General features: G+C 49.1%; 1 protein-coding gene across 50 annotated transcripts in view; it reads right to left on the reverse strand.

The window, feature by feature from the left end:
* Window positions 1–21,779, reverse strand: part of PPP6R3 (protein phosphatase 6 regulatory subunit 3) — a 128,564-nt gene that overhangs the window by 60,973 nt on the left and 45,812 nt on the right. For 28 of the 50 annotated variants that reach the window (XM_021082716.2, XM_085010535.1, XM_085010533.1 and 25 more), the window contains 4 exons: window positions 11,408–11,640; window positions 6,537–6,723; window positions 2,862–2,999; window positions 378–443 (listed from right to left, as the gene is read on the reverse strand). In XM_021082716.2, the coding sequence (XP_020938375.2) occupies window positions 378–443; window positions 2,862–2,999; window positions 6,537–6,723; window positions 11,408–11,634 (618 nt within the window). In that variant the 5' untranslated portion in view covers window positions 11,635–11,640. Of the gene's footprint in view, window positions 1–211; window positions 444–2,861; window positions 3,000–6,536; window positions 6,724–11,407; window positions 11,961–16,851; window positions 16,914–21,779 lie in introns of all 50 variants that reach the window. The other 22 variants (XM_085010544.1, XM_085010552.1, XM_085010551.1 and 19 more) reach the window with 5 other exon arrangements.

The raw sequence follows: 21,779 nt of genomic DNA on the forward strand, positions 1-21,779 counted from the left end.
CACGGGTGCCCGAGACACTGCTGTGCTGTCTGCAAAGGTTCAGCCAGAATGGAAATAACAAATGCAGACAGATGCGGCCACACCATTTGGGCTAAAGATGATGAGTATAAAAGAAAACAGAAGTGTGGGAGAGGTCGGCAACAAAGGCGAGCAGGTGCCACCCCAAGTCCCAGCCCTAAAAGGAAGACTGCCAGACCCGCGGCTGTCTCACATTTCGGGAAAGGTTCCGGGCATGGGCAAAAGGCAGTACCTCCGAAAGCCTCTGGTGTTTCGAGAACCGAAGATCGCTGCACTACCCGCCCTCCACTTTCATGTCCGGCACAACTACGGGCCCCGATAAAAGCGGTTCTTAGAAAAGTTTTAATAAGAGAACTTACGTCTTCTTCTTGCGACGGATGAACTATTTCCACAAGCCTCTGGATAATTTTCTCCTCATTTAACCACTGTAAAACACATTGTAGAAGGGGTCATAGCAACGAGTGGCTCTTGTTCAAGCCCCAGTGAAGACTAACATACTTGGAAATATCCATCACAGTTTAAGGAGAAGGTTACAGGTTTCTCTGGACTTTGAACACTACAGAAAATTAAAAGTTCCCCAAGGAAAACGCCAGTGAATATATTATTTCAGCAGTAGCTACAGTCCCAACCACTCCCCAAATCACAATACCCACACCCAAAAATTCCGCACGTCCACTTCTTAAGCCACGGGGTAGACATTGGGCACTGGGAGGGTCTGGACTTTGGACATGAAGCGGGCGGGGGGACGGGAGTCAGACGTTTGCTGGAGGAGAGCATTCACTTTACGAGAGCTTCCGAAAGGCTGAGAAAAGCAGTATTTGCTATCAAGCCTCCAGCTTAAAACACACGATGAACTTTTAGATTCCAAAACCAAAACAACCACAGGAAACGTGGGGGCCGCGTTGATCTGCCCCGTCTCAGGTTAGCAGAGAGGGAGTATCAGGACTGGGCCAAACCCTCTTCTTCATCTACATGTGAAATAAACACCGCCGTGAATGCAAACACCCAGCCGGTGAGAATAAGGCTAAAGGAAAAAATCGCAAGGAACAGAAACGCCCTACCAAGGCACTCCCCAGCCAAAAAGGACACACACACACACACACACACACACACACACACACGCCCCAAAGGTTAAAAGAGAGGAGGGGAAGGGTGCCGGTGGGGGTGGGGGTAGGAGTGGGTGGCCAGAAACCAAACATAATTTGCTAAAGGTCTAGAGAAATTCTTAGGCTGTCTCCAGGCTCCTTAAGAACATGCCAGAGGAGAAGGCAGGCAAAGCTGCCACGAGCCTGGCCGAGAGGCAGAGGCCGCCTTTACACCACAGCACGTCTCCAGTGTGCACACGAACTACCCGCCCGGGCCGGGGAGGGGGACACAGACTTGCTCAGCGGCAGGACGCGATCCAGCAGGCAGGGCGGGGGGACTGGGCTAATGGATTCCTCACAGGCTCCGAGGTGATGTCTGCGACCACACTCTGGAACCCTCTAGATGGGGCGGGAGAAGGCAGGAGACGGGGCAGGCCGTGAATGGTCACTGCCCCCCCCACTGCCTCCACAGCCATCAACAAGCAGGCGGAGCCCCAGCCCACGGGGGCCCCAAACCCCAGTCAGACTTGGGGGCGTTTCTAACCCCCTTCCCCGCCTATGCCTTCATTAACCTCTGTCATTCCATACCTATTATATCCCTCGAGAAGTGACCTCTGCTTTTGGAAATGGGCCTTAAGATCCAACCCAGAAGTGACCAAAGGAACTCCAAAAACCCACCCTGAATAGTCCCCCCAATAATAATCCAAATCCCTCCTCCTCAACCGCCTTCCCTTGAATCCCCAACCTCTCCTGAGAAGACTCAGAGCCACGGCAACTCACCTAAAAGGGACCAGCGCCCCAACTCAGGCCCTTCCCGCAGCCACTCCAGGACGCCCACCGGCCTCTCGGTGGTGTCCTCGCCGTGACCTCCACCTGGTCCCAAGACCCACCAGCCTCGGCCCACCTCTCGGTTCCCCCACGCACACGTGCGCCGGCACGGCCGCCCACCTCAGCAGGACGTGCCCTTGCCTGGGACGCCACCTGCCAGCCCCCTGCCTCTCCTCCTGGTCCTCCAGGTCTGTGGCATTTTCCATAAAACTCACTTCTGGGGAAGGGAGGAAGCTCTAAGGCTTAAAGTTAAGTATTAAAGATGGGGTGGACCGGGGAATGGCTCTGGAAGGAGGCAGTGAAGGGAGCGAAGGCGAGGGAGCGACAGAAGACCAGAGGCAAAGCTGGGGGCCTGCCAGAAAGCTCACCCTCAACCACTCACTCCCTCCTCTTCCCACCCAAGGCGGCTCTGCCAAGAGGCACACCTCCTAAAGGAACCGTCTCCCCGAATTTGAAAGTGTGTGCCCTCTCGGACGCACACTTCCTTCTCGACCCATGCTCCTCGGCATCCGCGAGAAAGCCGCTTCTGAAGGCCGATTCCCTGCAAGTACCAACACCTCTTCTTTCAGCTTCTAGAGAAACCCTGCTGTGCGACCATCTTCTCCAGAAAGGGGGCCCACAGCACACGCTCAGATGCCAGTCTGAGCGCCACCTTCTCGGTCCTGCTCTCACCACCAGACCCTTCCACTTTCCCACACGTGCTGAGGCGCCAACGAGGCCCGCGAAAGAACCCCCACAAGGAAACAGCCCATGTCCCCTGGGTGTGCGCGGCTGGAATCCTGTCCGGGAAAATCAGAACTCTCTTCCTGTCCCGGAAGCCTCCTCCTGGCGCCCTGCCCCCCTTCCCAGGCACCCTCCTCCCCATCCGCCGGGATCCCGCCCAGACAGCGGGGCCAGCCCCGCACCCTCCGCAGCCCCAACTCTACTCACATTCAGCACGTCCTGCCTGGGCTGTGGAGGCTCGATGCACGTCAGCAGCCTGAGCAACAAGTCCATGATGGCCGACGTTCCTATGTGCTTTATAATAAGGTCGACGAAATCGCGCTTCTTCTTTAGGAAATCCACGATCTAGAGGAGAACACACCACAACTGAAAGGCACGTAACTCTAGGCTGCTCTCAGTCCTGAGCCACCTAGCGGCCCCTCCAAAATCCCACCACCACTTCAGGCCAGTGCTGAATTCGTAGTAAGATGTCCAACCAGAAAGCCTTCTAAGTGTTACAATATTCAAAAATCTCTTGGGAGTTTCCGTTGTGGCTCAGCAGTAACAAACCCGACTAGTATCCATGAGGACTGGGTTCGCTCCCTGGGCTGGCTCTGGGTTGAGGATCCGGCACTGCTGTGAGCTGTGGTGTAAACTGCAGACGCAGCTTGGATCCCGCATTGCTGCGGCTGTGATGTAGGCCAGCAGCTGCAGCTCCGATCTGACCCCTAGTCTGGGAACCTCCATATGCCTTGAGTGCGGCCCTCAAAAGACACCCCCCCCAAAAAAATCTCTTGGGATAAAAATCGCTCAAATTATCATTTATTATTTAATATAAACACACCATAACAGAATTTTTTTATTTCTGTTCACTTCCATTATTAATTCTCAAAGAATGAGGATAAAAATTTAATACCTGGCAAATAACATGAAAATATACCACTTAACAATCTATGGACATAAAGCAAGTTCATTCATTAGGCTCTGCACCAAAACAGAGTAAATATTCCAAATCCTAACTGTACTCTAGCAGGTAAGAAAGAAACCAAAACAAAACATGTCTAAGTGACTAACTCACATGCTACAGAAAAACCCCATTTGCGTTTTATCTCAGCAGTTTCCCTGATCAGATTAACACAGGAGGGTGAGTGTGAAGAGGGCGACAGGTGCACCAAGGGGATAGGAAAACAGGAATGAAGTTGCCGGGTCTCCTCTGCGCGGGAAGAACGCGACGGTTCTGCAGGCCTCCTGATTCCTGGCCATGGTCCCGAATTACCCGTTCAGAAGTCCCAGGAGCAGCACAGCCAGCACGGCCGCTGCCCTGAATCTCAGTGAAGTTTCTCACAAGCCTGTGAGGCAGGGCTGCTTAACTCAATGTTACAGACGAGGAAACTGAGGCTCAGACCAGTTAAGTACCTTAAAGCTGGAGGCTAAAAGCTGGCTGCCCTGAGATTTAAACCTGTATTTAGAGGCCCCCAATGCCAAAATCCTGCCTTTATCCCACAAGAAGTCTAACCACCAGAGATGAACTAAAACGGCTTCACACAACTGAGTACACACGTAGGAACAACTGTCACGCACTGCTTCTCTAGATAACATGGTTCAACGCGGTGACATAACCTTCCAAAAGTTTTACAGAATTAATCCACTCATCGCCAACTCACACAGTAGTTTTTAAAAGCACAGTGGAGGAGAGAGAGAGGAAGAAAAAGTCACGTGACAAAAATACTGCATTATTTAGTGGCAAAGGCATTAAACCTGGAGCCCAAAGGCACGAATCACAGCCAGTGCCATGGGCAGCACAGCAGGGACAGCAAGATGGCCTGCACGGGGAACGGCGCTGGCAAGGTGCTACCCCACCCAGCACTGAGGGTGCTCCAGCAGCTGGACTTCCCGCTCTGTGAGCTAATAACCGGCTGTAGCGCTTAAGCCAGACTAGTCTGAATACTTTCCAGTACCTGCAGCTGCTTATATCCTAATACCTCATGTGATGATGGATGGGAAACCTTTATTTCTACTCATAATTCTCAGAAGGTTAGAAAGATGCGTGGCGTTCTCTTGGGGTACAGCAGGTTAAGGATCTGGCTTTGTCATTGCTGTGGAGCAGGTTCAATCCCTGGCCCAGGATTTTCCACGTGCCACTGGTGCGCTCCCACCCCGTCAAAAAAAAAAAGTGCCGCCTGACCTTTGCTGTAGCAGAAAGAGTGAGGGCTCCTGGACCCTCTCATTACTGAGGCTGAGCTGAGAAGCACACCAAGCAACAGAGTGAAGAGGCCCTGTTCCTGGCATTCCGCTGGCACACGCTGCCTTCTTTACACAGATGGTATGCCTGGTCTTGGTATGCCTTGTGCCTTTATGGTACATACCACCTGTGTATCTTGAAGACCCCCAGAAGCGTGACGTGTATTCTCACCCTGCACTAAAGGCACACTGAAAACCAGGGCCCACAAGCTTGGGGTTCCCCAGAAAGTGTAAGATCTGCCTCAGTCACGACTACGACCATCTGGAACTGGCTGGAAACTCAGACGGACGGGTGACTTGCACTCTGCTGAAACAGTCCGCAGTCCGGTCACTGCTCGTGGAAAGACAGAGACCATCTGGGATCCTGCTTTGGGGATTACTATCGAAGAAAGAAGAACCTCAATTGGGAAACATTTAGGAAGGTAATCCTGCTCAGCTGAGAACATGAAAGAACAACCTTGTCATTCTAAAATAAAACACGTATCCACTTCGCCTTGGCAGAGGACAGACACACTGGGCCTAAAATAGTTCCAGTCCCTCCCCGTCGGCTGACAGCAAGGACCGGTCACAGAGCCTGTCTTCCACCATGAAGGATGCCAGGCCCAACTGGTCTGTCACTGTGCACCCGACATCACACCTTTGCTGGCTGCCCTCTGGCAGAGCTGTTAGTCTGCATCTGGGCGTCTAAGGCTCCCGGTGCTGCCCACTGGGTGCCCGTCTCCATAAGCTCCCAGTAAGCAGATCCTTTTTCACACCAGCGTCCACCAGAGCAGGGATCCTCGCGTTTTAGCGTGCCCCAGGGTCATCTGGAAGACTTCTCAAATCCCAGAGGACGGGGCCTCACCCCCCGAGGGTCCGATTCAGCAGGTCTGGACTGGGGCTCCGGAACTTGCTTTTCCAACAAACTGGAGGGTGGTGCTCCTACTGCCGCAGCAGGGGCTACACTTTTCAGATCCTCTACATATACCACAGATACTTGGAATTAAGAACAAAACAAAGCTTGGGGGGCGGGGTACAGACATGGACAGAAAACGCAGAGAGAAGCGGGATGCGGGGTGGGGGAGGGTCCCGCCTGCGTGGAAAGCTGTGAGTTTCTGCGGTGCTCTGCTGGGCAGGAACAGCAGGGCCACTCAGGGGTGTGGGACAGTCAATACCGAGAGGTCTCAAGTTTCTGGGTGGAACCGAAATAGAGACAATCACCGTTGCTGTCACCTAATCATCGACTGCCTTCCAGGGAAGGCTTCTTACGGCTCGTTTGTGACCGTCACCGGGGGAAAGAAAAGCAAACTGGCGCTTCATCGCGGAGTCACGAAGACGCCACTCACACATCCAGCCACTCACCATGCACCCTCACGCGGCTTCGCAGTGGACACCCAGTGCTCTCACTCTTCTAACCACTTGTCAAAAGAGAAAAGCAAAGTACACGGAAAAACTGAGATGTGAGGCACTCAGAGAAGCAGCGGTCGAGTTAGCACATGTTCATTCACGAGGCACTGGCTGTTCAGTCAGCAGGCATTTAAGAATGCTTAAGGTTTAAAATACACTCTTTATCACAGAGCCTGAACTTAAGGACGCCAAGACCCCTGAAGCAACAAAATGACTGGGGGATCATCTCAGGGGATGATCAGCCCTAATACTTACCTTTTGGAAAAGAATATTTACCTGTTCTGGTTTTCTGCTGATAAGAATACTTAGCACCTTGCTGAAGAAACTGGCAAGTAGTGGGTTCAAGGGGGGATCGTTTAGGAGGAAGCTATACAATTTCATTAGCAAGGACTCGTCTTCTCCCAGTCTATCATTCATTTGGGAGACATCGGAAGTGAGCAACTCACAAGATATATTTGGGTACCTAGAAGACAGGACACTTACATCAGCATCCACAGTAACAGCTTCATTACATCAAGTAAAACACACACCAGAAAGACCGCCTCACACTGTGAAAAATGAAAACACCATCTTCCAGGAATTACGAAATCGTTGTAATCCATTCGGTCCAATTTAACCTAACGATGAACGTGAACTTTCTTTTGTGTCTAAAAAATGGTTTCAAAACCACACTTTAACAGGAATGCATGTCCCCCAACAAAACTAGAGCGCACCTAGACTCAGGAGTCAAGGGAGGTCAGGGCAAGGGCCTTCTCGGCCGAGGCGCACGCGGCAGGCCAGGCCCTGGCTGCTGCCCTCCGGCAGGGCAAGCAGCGCAGCATGCAGGACACCCACAGGGGACACGGCTTCCAGGAAACTGCATTCGCTGCTCAGGGCACCTGGCGAGCACTCAGGACTCACTGAGGCTCCTGGGCTGCCGCCTGAAAGCTCATCTGGGTTGTGAACGGCATCCTAAAGCTGTTTGGGGGCTTATCATGTGCATGGGACTAAGAGTAAAAGAATAAATACTGTAACAGACTAGAGTGGAGAACAGGACACAGCCTGCATTACCCTGGTGGGGAAACTATACAAGAGCCGTCCAGGGTCTTCTGGGGATCGGCCACCCTCAGCTCTCACTGCGGTGGAACACAAGCCTCTTCTACAGTCCCCACGGCCCTAGAGATACCTGCACCCCTGAAGCATCGTGGCCTCTGAGCACCAGAGCCAGCTCTTGCTCTCGCGCGTGCATGCGCTCTCTCTGAACAGCAGGCAGTAGATCCGTTTTCTCCACTCCTTTTGTCACAAATGATTTCTCAGCTGTTTCTAAGAGCAAGAATGGAGACTCCAAGGCCTGTCCAGACTACTCTCTCCACCCCAGTTCACGTCTCCGCTCCTTACAGGATTCCCAGCAGCCAGGATCCAGAACCAACTATGTCACCGGGAGTGGTAAGCTCAAGTGCTGATCAGGACAGAGGTGACAAACAGCCAGAAGTGGCTGTGACAACAGAGAGGGGAAAAGGCTGCAGGCCAGAACCCAAGCAGCACCCATGGCACCTGGGACGAGCACACTGCTGCTTCGAGACCACTGGCTGGAGAAGCACTGGCAACAGACCAGAAACCTGCGCACCTAGCGGGTCTGCCGTGAGGTCAAACACTGACAGGTATGAGGATGACCCCAAATAAACCTTTGCAGGGAGAAAAGAAAGACAACAGAACTGGCACGTGTGGGGATGAAGATCACCTTATCCAACAGCTGGCTTCTGGAGGCTTCCGGCTCAATCAAGTTAAAGCCTTCCTCACTTTATAGAATATATGGGTGCAAAGATGCCATAACAGAGTCACCATTATGCTGGGGACAGGAGTACGCGGTGGTGACAGGTGTGGCTTCTAGAGCCACCCCATCTGGGTTCAGAACCTGGGTCCCCCACTCACAAGCTGTGTGACCTTGGGCAAGTTACTTAACTTCTCTGGGCCTCAGTTCCCAAGGATATAATATGAAGACAACAGTCCTCACCTCACAAGGGAGAATAATACAAACAAAATACTGAGAAGAAGGCCTGGAATAAATAAATGCTAGCTGTTTTAATTCCTCTGTATTTTCTACTTCATAAAACTACCGAAATGCTGCTGTGGGGTGGGGGCGGCTCTCAGTTGCCCCAATCTGAAAGTTGCTAACAAACAAAGGATTGATAAAAGGTAGGAGACGCCAACTCCGGCTGCAAACCCAACATGTAGGGAATACTGTTAAAATTCTGAGGCAGAAGGCCCAAGGAGCACATGGGCATCTTGAATAATTTTTCAAGAAATTTTCACCCGTTTTTCCACAGTGACTTGGAGGCATGATGGAGCTAAAGGAGCAGGTGCACAGGGCCCAGGCACTGACAGAAAAGGCTCAAGTGCTAGCTTGGAACAGGCCGGGGCTACGTGTGTTCTCCCTCCCTCCTGAAGGTTCCACAAGCTCCTCAAACACCTAAGACCTCCTCTACGCCCTCAGCAAGACACCCTGCCGCCCCAGTCTCTGACCTTGACTGCCTTACACTGAGAAAACAGAGGCACGGGAGAGAGCCCAGCCCAACTGTGCCCCAGACCCTCCCCGGCCCTCCCTCCTGCCGCCGTGAAGCCGCCCCTGCCGTCCTCCTGATCACACTCCCTCCCACCAGCAAGGGCATCACGGGACCTCCCGCTCCCTCCACAGCAGCCCCATTCCCTCCACGCTGCACCCCCTCGCCAGCCTGCACATGGAGCGTCCCTTCTTCCATCTAGGGAAATAGACACCACACCTCTCCTGGCTCCACATCTGCCTGCAGCTCCCACTTTCTCTCTGCTCCTCCTTTTCCAGGGAACGACTTGAAAGAACTCTCTGCTCTGTCTTCAACTCTTGCTCAAAAGCATTCCAGCCAGGCTTCCGCGTCCACTGCTCCAAGGAACCCACACTGGTGAGGCCTGCGCGCTCCGCGCTGCAAACGCCAACGGCTGCTTGGCCTGACGGGAGCAGCCTCCACGCCCAGCTCTCCTTCCCGAAGCCCGTCTCCCTTGACCTTGTGGGCAGCAGCCCCTTCTGGTTCTCCTCTAGCCACTGTGCAGTCCCACTGTGCAGTCCCTCCGTGAGAACCCTGACCTGTCCAACAGCATCTCAGCTTTTGCATATACAATGCTACCTAAGGACCTAATTTAAAAGTTTTGTTAGTTCAGGTTTCTGCTGGATTACTTAAAGCTGAGGTATCTGTCATTAAGATTAAAAGGTGAGTGTGAAACACAAACCTTCAGCACCTGTAGATGACGACTGAATCAGATGAAAACAGTGACGGATTCAATCTAAACGTGTAACTAATGCGTAGTTATGACGGTCACAAAATACAACAATCATTCCATCACCCGTAAACTACAAAACACTTGTCTAAGCTTCCGCAGATGGAGTTCCCATCATGGCTCAGAGGAAACGAATCTGACCAGGAACCATGAGGTTGCGGGTTCAATCCCTGGCCTTGCTCAGTGGGTTAAGGATCCGGCGTTGCCGTGAGCTGGTGGTGTAGGCTGCAGACGCGGCTCAGATCTGGCGTGGCTGTGGCTCTGGTGCAGGCCAGCAGCTGTAGCTCCAATTAGACCCTTAGCCTGGGAACCTCCATATGCTGCGGCTACCGGCCCTAAAAGGACAAAAGATTAGAAAAAAAAAACTTCCTCAGATGCTTACAGTCAACCTCAACCCTAAAAAGCTTTCAGATCCCAGCTGAACACTCCCTCTGGGCTATCGCAGCCGGCGGCTCCGTCCAGGCCGGAAGCACATTGGAACCACTCTGTTCAGATCTCTCGAAACGGCTCCAACCAGGAGGCTCCACGTCCAGGGAAACACACCTGCTCTCGCAACCTCAACGGCAGCACAAAATACGCTGGCATGGCAATCCCACAAAACGCCACCATTCCTTTGTGGCAAAACAGGCAGTTTCCATAAGGCCCGTCTACTCTTCCCCAGTTAAAGAAATGTTTGCTTCATTCGGTGTGTGAGAAAACAGACCCGAGAAGAGGAAGTTGCTTGCTCAACTTTTCAGAGCTTCTAAGAGGAGAGGGCTCACCACCCTGGTGGACGTGACCCAAGCCCACACCACACTGCCTCGTGGCAAGGTAAGCACCACCACAAGCGGCACCCACACACACGGTTCACTGCGAAGGGGCAAAGCGGCAAAGGATCTACCTTTAGGGGGGCAGGAGTACGGTGGTATTTCTGCTGCCAAACTCCTCTCCTCCTCTGTTCTAAGGCACTGATCTCTGAGTGGGGACTTAACGGCTGGCAGAGGACACGACTTCCTTGAAGCACCAAGCACAAGCAACTTGAAAGCACAATTAACGCTATTCCTCTGACAGTAAAATTCTCCCATTGAAGAAATGAAAAGATACCCGAAAAGAGGGGCTGGGGGAAAGGGGCAAGAGGAGAATCTACCCAAAGCTAATATGTTAATTCCTCCTATTCCTTGATGTTGACGCAACACATAATCAATGACTTTTTGTTTTCTTCCTGAACTGGTTCCACTGTCAGGTGGAGGGAGCAAATACTTCAATAGAGTTGGAAATGGAAAGATAATTAACTGAAACCCCAATACTTTAAACACACAGGGCGTATTCACGAAGACTTTCCGGGGTCTGAATACAAAGCATCACAGGCTGATGGAACCAGTGGTGAAGCGGACAAATGCGCCGCCTCACCCGAGCAGTGCGCTGCCTGGACGCCACACTAACGTCCACCGAGGCCACCCTCGTCTTCAGTGAACGAAGGGCCGGAGTTTATTTCATCAGCAACGCTGTTCATGAAACAAGCTCTGGCTCATGTGTGCTGTGTGATCCTGGGTATGTGCATACTCTGTCCTTCTATTTGCAAAAAAGAGAAAATACTTACTTGGATCGTCTTACTATTTTAAGGAACTTCATCACTGTTTATAATGCACTTTGCTCTTAGGCAAAAACCTTTTGGCTGAAGTTTGTAACACTCACTTTTAAAATCCTTGATTTCACTGGACTTCGTTCGAGAATGGATTGTTTGCTCCACTGAGCCTGCCACTCAGGTGACCATGGCAACATTCTGGGACGGTCCCTGGCCGCCCCCTGCAGCTGGACCACGAGAATGGTAAGACATACATATTCTACCCCGCCCTAAAGAGGAGGTGGAATTTTCTTACTTGTATCGGATCTTTTCATCCATGTCTTGAGGTGGTTCTTCTATAATGAATGAGACTAAATCTTCGAGACATTCTGCTTTTAACAGAAACTCTATAAGTTTGCGGTTCTGAGCTTTACACTCCTGTAAAACGTCTTCCTCATCCATCAGCTCCTTCAGTGTAACATCTTCTCTTTCTAGAAGTGTGTCTATGTGGGATGATGAGTGAAGATCAAATTTCCAAAACATGCTGGTCTAAAGAAAATGCAGAGAGCATTTCAAACACAATTTCAACTTCACACATTCACTTTTCAAACTTCCATTTAGTTTTATAGTCTAAAATGCCACCTTGGGGAGTTCCCATCATGGCTGGGTACTAACAAACCCAACTAGTATCCACGAGAGCTTGGGTTCCACCCCTGGCCTCGCTCAGTGGGTTAAGGATCCAGTGTTGCTATGAGCCGTGGTATAGGTGGCAGACTCAGCTCAGATCCCCTATTGCTGTGGTCTAGGATGGCAGCTGCAGCTCCAGTTGACCCCTAACCTGAGAATTTCCATTTGCTGAGGCTGCAGGCCTGGAAAGACAAAAAAGAAAAAAACAGAAAAAGACAAGTTTCATATCGAATCTATTAAAGACTTTCTAAATAAATAAAATTGGCAAGATTTTTTTCCTTCTCAGAAAATATTTTTATTGATAACAAAAAAATCTGACTTGAAAATGCTGAAAGAATACTAAAACACGGAGCTCCCGTCGTGGCGCAGTGGTTAACGAATCTGACTAGGAACCATGAGGCTGCGGGTTCAAACCCTGGCCTTGCTCAGAGGGTTAAGGATCCAGCATTGCCATGAGCTGTGGTGTAGGTCGCAGATGCGGCTCGGATCCCGCGTTGCTGTGGCTCTGGCGTAGGCCGGCAGCTGTAGCTCCGATCCGCCCCCTGGCCTGGGAACCTCCATATGTCGCAGGAGCGGCCCAAGAAATGGCAAAAAGACCAAAAAAAAAAAGGAATACTAAAACGTGGGATGACTTCAACCTGTAAAATTAACCCAATCATACTCTGTTAAAAATTTAGTGTTAGGAAAGGAAGAAAATAAACTCTTTAAGGATTAAGAATACACTCTTACATAGAATATCTTCAGCAAAAAATGACAAGTATTGAGACCTAAGTATGTGAGACCTAAGTATGTGCTACTCTTCAGAATACTAAGAAATTAAATAAAGAAACACCACGAACCAGCACTTTTAGCTACTGATAGCATGAAAAATCTGAAAGCCATGAAACGGTAAAACTTATGCCATTCTTGACAAAGAAACTAAAAAACTGTAGCAAAATCATCTTAAAAAACAACCATTCACCTTGTCTTCAGATCATGAAAAATTTGATCCTACGATGTCTAAAGACTGACAAATTAGTTCACTTTATTTAAATACTTTAGCAAACTCACTGACTGAAAAGCTACTAGCGCTATTCAAATACCATCTCACATCCCATGTGCTTATTTTGGTCTGTAAACCAAATTTCTGATAATCTAATAGTCTCTCCACCTGAAGTCAGAAAACTGGACCATAGTTAATAACTTAGCCTTAAGTCTTAAAAATAAAAAATTAGACCTCATGTAATGCAGCATGTCTTTTATTTATTTATTTGGTAAGCCCACATTTAAAGGCAAGGTATAATGAAAAGTCTAATAAATAAATCACAAAAGCAAATCTGATATGAAAGCCCTTACTACTAGCTGATTATAAAAAATACATTCATTTTCATCAGTCAAAAACTATAAACGTCTACAAAATAAAACCATACTTCTAGAATATGGATCAAGATATAATCATATCCACCTCAAGTAAAAACTGACTTGCCAAATTTTAACCTTATGAAGGTAACCCATGGAGTTCCCGGCATGGGTTATGGGCAGTAACAAACCCAACTAGTATCCGTGAAGATGCAGGTTTGATCCCTGGACTCAGTGGGTTAAGGATCCGACATTGCTGTGAGCTGTGGTGTAGGTAGTAGATGCGGCTCTGATTTGGCATTGCTGTGGCTGTGGCCGTGGCTGGCAGCTACAGCTCCGATTCCCAGACTCCTAGTCTGGGAACTTCCTTATGCCACAGGTGCGGCCCTGAAAAGACCAAAAAAAGAGAGAAACTCATTTTACACTGGATTTAGAGAAATAACTGATAATTAGCAGTGATGAAATAACAGGTGTTTGCAAACTGTGGTCCACAGGCCAAATACAGCCCACCGCCTGCAAGCTAAGAATGGCTTTGATATTCTTAAATGGGTGTTTAAGGCAAAGAGAAGAAAAATATGACTGTGACCATATGTGGCGGGCACAGTAACAGCCTAGAACATTATAGAAAAAAGTTCAGCGTCCCCTGCTCAAGAGGAAATGGAGTTCTGACTAATACTAACTTTCCTTCCTGCTATCTCTGCACCACCCCCGAGTCCTCACAGCCTGCCAGGAGGGGTACAGCTACATGGTGTCAGGCAGGACTATCCCCCAGACCTGCTCTCTGGGGCAGGTAGGTATGGCCACGTGACAAAGGTTTCTCCAATATGCTGTGAGCCAAAAAACTCCATGTGTTCCCCTGCTGCACCTGGCTGGATGCTGATGACAAAAAAGGCCCCAAGGGACAGCAGAACCCCAAGCTGGAAGGTGCTTCCATTCCAAATCCACAGGGAGCCAGCTGCCTGCCAGGCGGAGAGGCTGCCCTAGGCTGTGTTACAAGGAGCCATCCTACCCCTGGGCTGTGTCCCAGCCACTTGGCCCACCTGACCAACCAGCTCCTCTCATTCCCCGAGCCCACGCTTCATGTTTTGTTACTAAAACCGAAAAGGAATTCTTGAGCAACTATCTGCTTTAAAATGCCTAACTCCTTTTGCTTTCCACTGTCCTAAATTAGAACAGCATTCTTCAAACTAGAACACTTTGAAGCACACATTTCCAAAGTGCCACAGTGCACTTTCTGTGCACTGGGTAGGTATACTCCAGACTTAAAAATAAAATATAACCACAGTCGTCTTTTTGAGCAAACATCACGTATTGTGTCTTTTAGCCAAACAGCAAATCCACTGGAAAAGAACGGCACTGGTAAATTAGTTACCTCTGGCTTGGCCCTAACTTCTGTCTGTGCCCTTTGAAGCAGAATCAAGCTGGGTGTGATATAGCAAAGTTCAACCGCCCAGGGCTCTGAGGTCCAACAGAGCCCTTTTAAAAATGTACCACTTTAAGATATTCAGAAAAACTGAAAGGAGTCTCGATTTCAACAGCTCATTTTTAGTAAACATGAATATACTTTAAAATTCTTACCCCAGCTATACTTCAATAGGATTTAGAGATTAAGAGGGAATATAATTTCTTACAGTAAACCAGATCATAGGCTTTTCAATCAATATTGACAAAGAGAGAAATGGTAAAATCCATCTACCCTCCATCTCTTTGCAAAATCCTAGAGTTGTTTTCTAAGTTGGATCAGACAGCTTGAAAATCAGGTTTTCTCCAAAAAGGCTGAAGAGTATGTGGGCAGGAGTTAACTGTTTCTTGACTCCACAGAGGACAACCTCTGCCATGCTCTGCCTTCCCTGTAACTTAAGATACAAGTGAAAATTACCACCACACATGCATACAATAGGACCTAGGGACCCATAAGCCTGCTCCTCTTGGCTCAATAACTTTAATGAAAGGTCCTCAGAAATGACTAAAATATGCTTCCCTCTTGAAAGCAAAATCTAGGCCACAGTATCTTTATTTCAAAAGCAGTGACACACTGTAAGAAAAGGTGCTACCCTGTCTGTGACACGGGACAGGAACAGCCATGCGGTTCATACATCGTGGGCAAGACGCACAGGAAGCCCGCCAGTGCCCCGGTCGAATCCGCCAGGGCACTGCTGGTAGAGTGTGGTCCCCAGGGCCCAACTGCGGTTCATGTAAACCGCCTACAACCCCCTGCTTTCATCAAATAAACATCATTTTCTCCTCAAATCTTATTAGGACGATTAAGCCCTAAAGAGACCCAGATTCCAATGCCAGCTCCACAAGCGCCTGGCCCTGGGGCCTCAGGAAAACCACTCCCCTCTCAAAGCCTCAATATCCTCACCAAGCAAACTGCCTGTGAGGAACTGAGAGGAGGCCAGGGATCAGCTGGAATGCACAGGCCCTCAACAACCGGGAGCCCCTGGGCAGTCGGCACACTCACCTCGGAAATCAGTGAGCTTTACGCCAGCACTTCCCACGCTCTCGTGGGCAGGGAAACGGCGAGGGGTCTTACGAAAACAGTTTCTGGGCATTTCGCATGGCGCGATGGGTTAAGAATCCAACTGCAGCGGCTCAGCTTGCAGTGGCTGGGGCTGCAGATGTGGCTCGGATCTGGCGTTGGCTGTGGCTGCGGCTGGTGGCAACAGCTCCAATTCGACCCCTAGCCTGGAACCTCCATATGCCGTGGGAGTGGCCCTAAAAAGCAAAAAAAAAAAAAAAATCCAAAAAATATCATGAAGAAGGAAAAAAAGCCTAAGCCACTCAAACATGCTGGGAAACATTTATGTTTGATGAATGTCAAAAACAAAAACTAAGCTCCCCACTCATCCTGGAGGTAACTGAGTCTTCATGGACGCCATTTAAATGCAAAACAACTTGCTTATTCTACAAGCAGCAGGCACATGTACCCCACACCTCTGCCTGGGAACAGGATGCACGGAACTAACTGAGCTGCTGAAAGGCTGCTCTTACTGGCTCACCTACTACTGCCAGTGTCCAGACACCTGGAGTCCCAGGACCCCTGGGCTTGGATTCAGGTATGCAGGACACCTGGGTGGCATCTGGCAAGACCAAAACGGGAGCCTGTTGGGCTCTAGAAGGGTTGGTGGTTGCTTACTCTGTACACTGAAAGCCACACGCCACTAGGAAGGGGACCGCGAGGAAAGTATCTCTACACAGGAGAATGCAGTCACTCTGCTCTGGGTTAAGCGAACAATAAACTCTTCCCCTAACAGCAGAGCTCAATGCCCAGGCAAACGTAATTTTCACACCGAGAGGCGGAAGAGGCAGAAACGTGGAAAGCAGAGGAGGACGGAGAGTTGGCCTCAGAAGGCAGCTCTCTTTAAGGGCTAAGGGAAAGGCTCACGAAGGACCAGAAAGTCTACCCAGAGCGGCGTCTCCACTTTTAGCAAAGGAATCCGTTCCACACCATCGCCCCCCACCCCCAACCCAAAGGCCAGACCATTCGAGTCAGTGAGCACAGTGTCTGTCGGAGACAACGGGTTTCTCTAGAGGCAAGGGCAATACAAACGCAGAGCCAGTCTCACTGTATTTGCTCTGCAACTGCTTCGTCCACAGAACAAATCAAAAGCAGTCAGGTTTCTACCATCCAGCTGTTCCGGACTCTTTCCCAACTTTAATTTGTAAATTCTTTGAAATTTCAGCTTTCCTTTGAGAGTAGTAAACAGGGAGCCGAAACCATTTAATACGCACCGCATTGAGGAGCACAGAGTAACATGATAAATGGGGCCACCTCCTTCCAGGGTGCAACACAACTGGGAAAATACAGAAAATGAAAGGCATTAACTCCAAGCTTGTCGTGTAGAGAGGGAGCTCAAGGAAGGGGAGCCTGGCAAAAAGGCTTCATTATAGACAAGGCCTAAGCTGGGCCTTATGAGATTGGTAGGGTTGAGCCAGGGACCCAGAAGCAAAAACTACTTCGCCAGGAGAACTACGCCTGCAAGCACTGAAGAACACGGTAGAGCCAGGAGCTCTGGAGATTCAGAGACGGGAGAGGGTCCTGTTGGCGAGAAGAAAGAGCCTTTCAGAAGGCACTGAGAAAGGCTTAGGCAACACAAGGCCAGGTCTAAAAGAGCCATGTGTGAATACACGGCAGAGCGGTGCAGGCTTGCTGCAGAAGCAAAGAAGGAGCCAGTGTTTTTAGAGATAAAGGTACATTAAACAGCTATATCCAAGATTAAAGAGTACAGAGAAACAAAGCATTCTGAATCGAAGTCGGAAACAGCAGAGGAGAGGAAACTTAAGCTGTGGCAAGTACATTTTCAACAGACGCTGTAGGCCGACAAAGGCCGAGAGAGGGAAGTCCGGCCATGTATTTGTTTTTTCTTTCTTTTTCAGAGAAGCTGAGAAAAGACGAAATCACTAATACACGCAACAGAATCTGCCATGACTTGCAGATGACTGATGGTGGTAAAACTGCGTGTAGAAGGGAAAAAAAGGCTTCACTGGACAAATTCACAAAACTAGTGAATAGGCGAAGTATTTAAAGCTTATGGTTATTCTCTCTGTTTTCGTCAGCAGGTACTTGGCTTTTTCGTTTTGTTTTGCTTTAGGTTTTGATCCCTCATTAGCCACTGGACCGGCAATGTCAGCAGTGAACTTCACCTGCTCAGCCATCTCTGTCTCCTGACTTGTCCTACCAAACTGCAGCTTAATGGCTTAGCAGGGGTCAAGTTTTTAGCTATTTTTTTGGAGCTTAGGGCCAAAAATTCTGCAGTTTTTCAGAATGAGAAACACAGCCCTCAACCACTGCTATGGAACAGGAATGGCTGTGGACATTCACCTTTGCTGAAGCGCTATCTGAAGTTAAAATACGAAGTGAAACTCCCATTCCCATACAAAGTGCAGTCAATGTATTTCCAAACTAGAGTTAAACACGTTTTTCAGGAATGCCGAGTGTGAAGTGCAAGTCCCCTTAGTGATCAAGGGAATGAAGGCTTTCCCCCGACCTCAGCTGGAGAGGACTAACCCGCAATGCAGGGCGTGCGGAAGGGAAGAAAGACTCCAGCGGATTCCAGAAGAGCCTCGTGCCCACCAAGAGATAGATGAACACGCTCAACTGAAACCATGTGTGTCTGTGGGCTGAGGACAGAACGTGGCGGTACCTGTGTGTATAAAGACACTTTCGAAGACGAAACATGTAAAACCTTACCACAGCTCGGCACTGGGAAGATCAGACGACATTTGCAAACAGATTTTTTTTTTGGTCTTTTTAGAACCACAGCCACGGCATGTGGGGTCCAATTGGAGCTGCAGTCGCCGGCCTACACCACAGCCACAGCCACAGCAATGCAGGATCTGAGCTACATCTGCAACCTACACAATTCATGGCAATGCCGGATCCTTAACCCATTGATTGAGGCCTGGGATCAAACCTGTGTACTCACTGATGCCAGTCAGATTCATTTCTGCTGAGCCAAGACAGGAACTCGGCAAAGAGATTTTTTTTTTTTTAAATGCGAGTTGCAATGTTTATTTCAGGTTCTCTCATTTTTTATCTCAGGTTCTCTCTTTTCTCTTTTGTTTTTTGTGTTTTTTGTTTGTTTGTTTTTTTGCCACACAGGCAGTATGTGGGAATTCCTGGGCCAGGGAATGAACCTATGCCACACAGCAGCAACCAGAGCCACAGTGGTGAGAACACAGGAGCCTCAAACCACTAGGCCATCAGAGAACTCTCCACAAATAGATTTTTAATGAGAGGGAGATTCTAACTTTAAATACCACTTAGATGAAATGTTATCCCCCTAGAAAAAGAATTCCATTCTTCTCATTAGTAGATCTGTATGACAGAAAACTGAACACAAGTATTTCCATACTTTGGGGTTTTTTTGTTTGTTTGCTTTTTTGTCTTTTTGCCCTTTCTTGGGACGCTCCTGCGGCATATGGAGGTTGCCAGGCTAGGGGTCGAATCGGAGCTGTAGCCGCCGGCCTACACCAGAGCCACAGCAATGCTGGATCCCAGCCTTGTCTGCAACCTACACCACAGCTCACGGCAACGCCGGATTCTTAACCCACTGAGCAAGGCCAGGGATCGAACCTGCAACCTCAGGGTTCCTAGTCAGATTCGTTAACCACTGCGCCACGACAGGAACTCCTCTATACTTTGAATTTCATCAATAAAACCTGTGAAAATTTGTTTCTCTCTTGTCACATAAGAACCTTCATAATATCCTCTTTTTTTGCCTCTTGGTCTATTAAACCTAAAATGATTACTTCCTGGGCCTTGGCCACAAAAGCTGAGGCTGACAATCCCTGGTCTAAAGGACCCCAGCCGTACCGTGCTGCTCCCCCTTAGAAACCCTCCTCCACTACCAGGCACTGATCCCAGGGCCCGGAGCCTTCTGGGTAAAACTTGCGGGGAGAGTCCACCCGTTCAGCGGGGAGCAGCATGGCCATGAACAGAGGGAGCGCAAACAAGGAAAAGGGCCTAGAGCTAGAGCGAGGGAACCGCTCTGTAAGCCACCAAAACTGAGCCTCTGTCAGCAAAGAAAAAAATCTAACAAACAAAAGAGAAAGACCCTGGCCTTCCCGCTGTGGCTGAGCAGGTTAAGAACCAGACATAGTGTCTGTGAGGAAGGGGGTTCAATCCCTGGTCTGGATCAGTGGGTTAAGGATCCCACGTTGACACAAGCTGTGGCTTAGGTCACAGAGGGGGCTGAGATCTGGTGTGGCTGTGACACAGGCCAGCAGCTGCAGCTCCGACTCAACCTCCTAGCCCAGGAACTTCCATATGCTGCAGGTGCAGCTGTTTAAAAAAAAAAAAAAAAAAAGAGAGAGAGAGAGTTTTTTAAATGTCACCCTGGGAGTGTCTGTTGTGGCTCAGTGGAAACAAGTCTGACTAGTACCCATGAGGACAGAGGTCAATCTCTGGCCTCGCTCAGGGGGTCAAGGATCCGGTGTTGCCGTGAGCCGTGGTACAGGTCGCAGACACAGCTCAGATCCCACATTTCTGTGGTTGTGGCATAGGCCAGCAGCTACAGCTCCTCCACCCCTAGCCTAGGAACTTCCATATGCCACAAGCATGGCCCTAAAAATCAAAAAACAAACAAAAAAACCCCGAACAAACAAACAAAATAAAATGTTATCCTGAGAAATATCTCTGAAATTTTAGCTTGTACAACCAATTAATGATACCTATCATGTAAAATGTACTAAAGACATAAAATAGAGGTCAAAAAGCCTTGCTCTTGAGTTCTTAAACTCTACTTAGGGAGAAACAGTATCTTTTTTTTTTTTTTGTCTTTTTATCTTTTTTTAGGGCCACACCAGCAGCATATGGAGGACCCCAGGCTAGGGGTCTAATCCAAGCTGTAGCTGCCAGCCTACGCCAGAGCCACAGCAACGCGGAATCTGAGGAGCATCTGTGACCTACACCACAGCTCACGGCAACGCTGGATCCTTAACCCACTGACTGAGGCCAGGGATCAAACCCACAACCTCATGGTTCCTAGTCGGATTCGTTAACCACTGAGCCACAGTGGGAACTCTGAGAGACAGTATCCTAAAGTAATTTGATGAGATACTCTAAGGGTTCACAAAGCAGTGACCACAAAGGGACTGAAACACTACAGAAAAGCTTGACAAAAAAAGGTAGAGAACTGAGTCCTATATAATCTGTACAATCAAATATACAGAACAATGATAAAACCATATGTTTGGGGGGGGTTGGCAAAATGGATGAAGGGAGATACAAAATTCTATTTATAAAATAAATAAGCCATGGGATCTAATGTACAGCATGATGACACAGTTAGTAACACTGCAGTGTTGGGGTTCTGCTGCGGTGCAGCGGGTTAATGACCCCCAGACAAGGGTAACGGGTTACGAATACAGCACTGTCCCAGCGGCTACATAGTGCAGTTGGGGCTCAGATTCAACGCCTGGCCCTGGAACTTCCATATTCCTCCAGTGCAGCCAAAAACACAGAAAAAATAATAATACTGTAGTGAAAGTATTCTGCTAAGAAGACGTGGGGTGTGTACACACACACACACACACACACACACACACAGGGATGTTACTCAGCCACAAAAAAGAATGAAATAATGCCATCTGCAGCAACATGGACGGACCTAGGAATTATTATGCTAAGTGAAGTAAGTCAAAGACAAATATCGTGAGATCACTAGCATGTGGAATCTAGTAAAAAAAATGATATAGGAGTTCCCATTGTGGCACAGTGGTTAACGAATCCGACTAGGAACCATGAGGTTGCGGGTTCGGTCCCTGCCCTTGCTCAGTGGGTTAAGGATCCGGCGTTGCCGTGAGCTGTGGTGTAGGTTGCAGACGCGGCTCGGATCCCGCGTTGCTGGTGTAGGCCGGTGGCTACAGCTCCAATTGGACCCCTAGCCTGGGAATCTCCATATGCCGCGGGAGCGGCGCAAGAAATAGCAAAAAGACAAAAAAAAAGAAAAAAAAAAGATACAGAAGAACTTAATCACGAAACAGGCAGACTCAAAGATTTCAAAACCAAACTTAGTAGTTACCATAGGGGTAAGAGGGCCGGGGGGAGATAAATGAGAGCGCTGGCATTAACATACACATACCACCACATCTACAACAGGGAAGTAACAAGAGGACCTGCTCAACAGCAGGGAAAGCTGCTCGATGCTCTGTGATAA

This window comes from Sus scrofa, chromosome 2 (genome assembly GCF_054392235.1).
Source record: "Sus scrofa isolate SSC_HxYL_T2T_F1_AM1 chromosome 2, Sscrofa_HxYL_maternal_Yorkshire_Landrace_v2.0, whole genome shotgun sequence".
In the NCBI taxonomy this organism is placed as follows: domain Eukaryota; kingdom Metazoa; phylum Chordata; class Mammalia; order Artiodactyla; family Suidae; genus Sus; species Sus scrofa.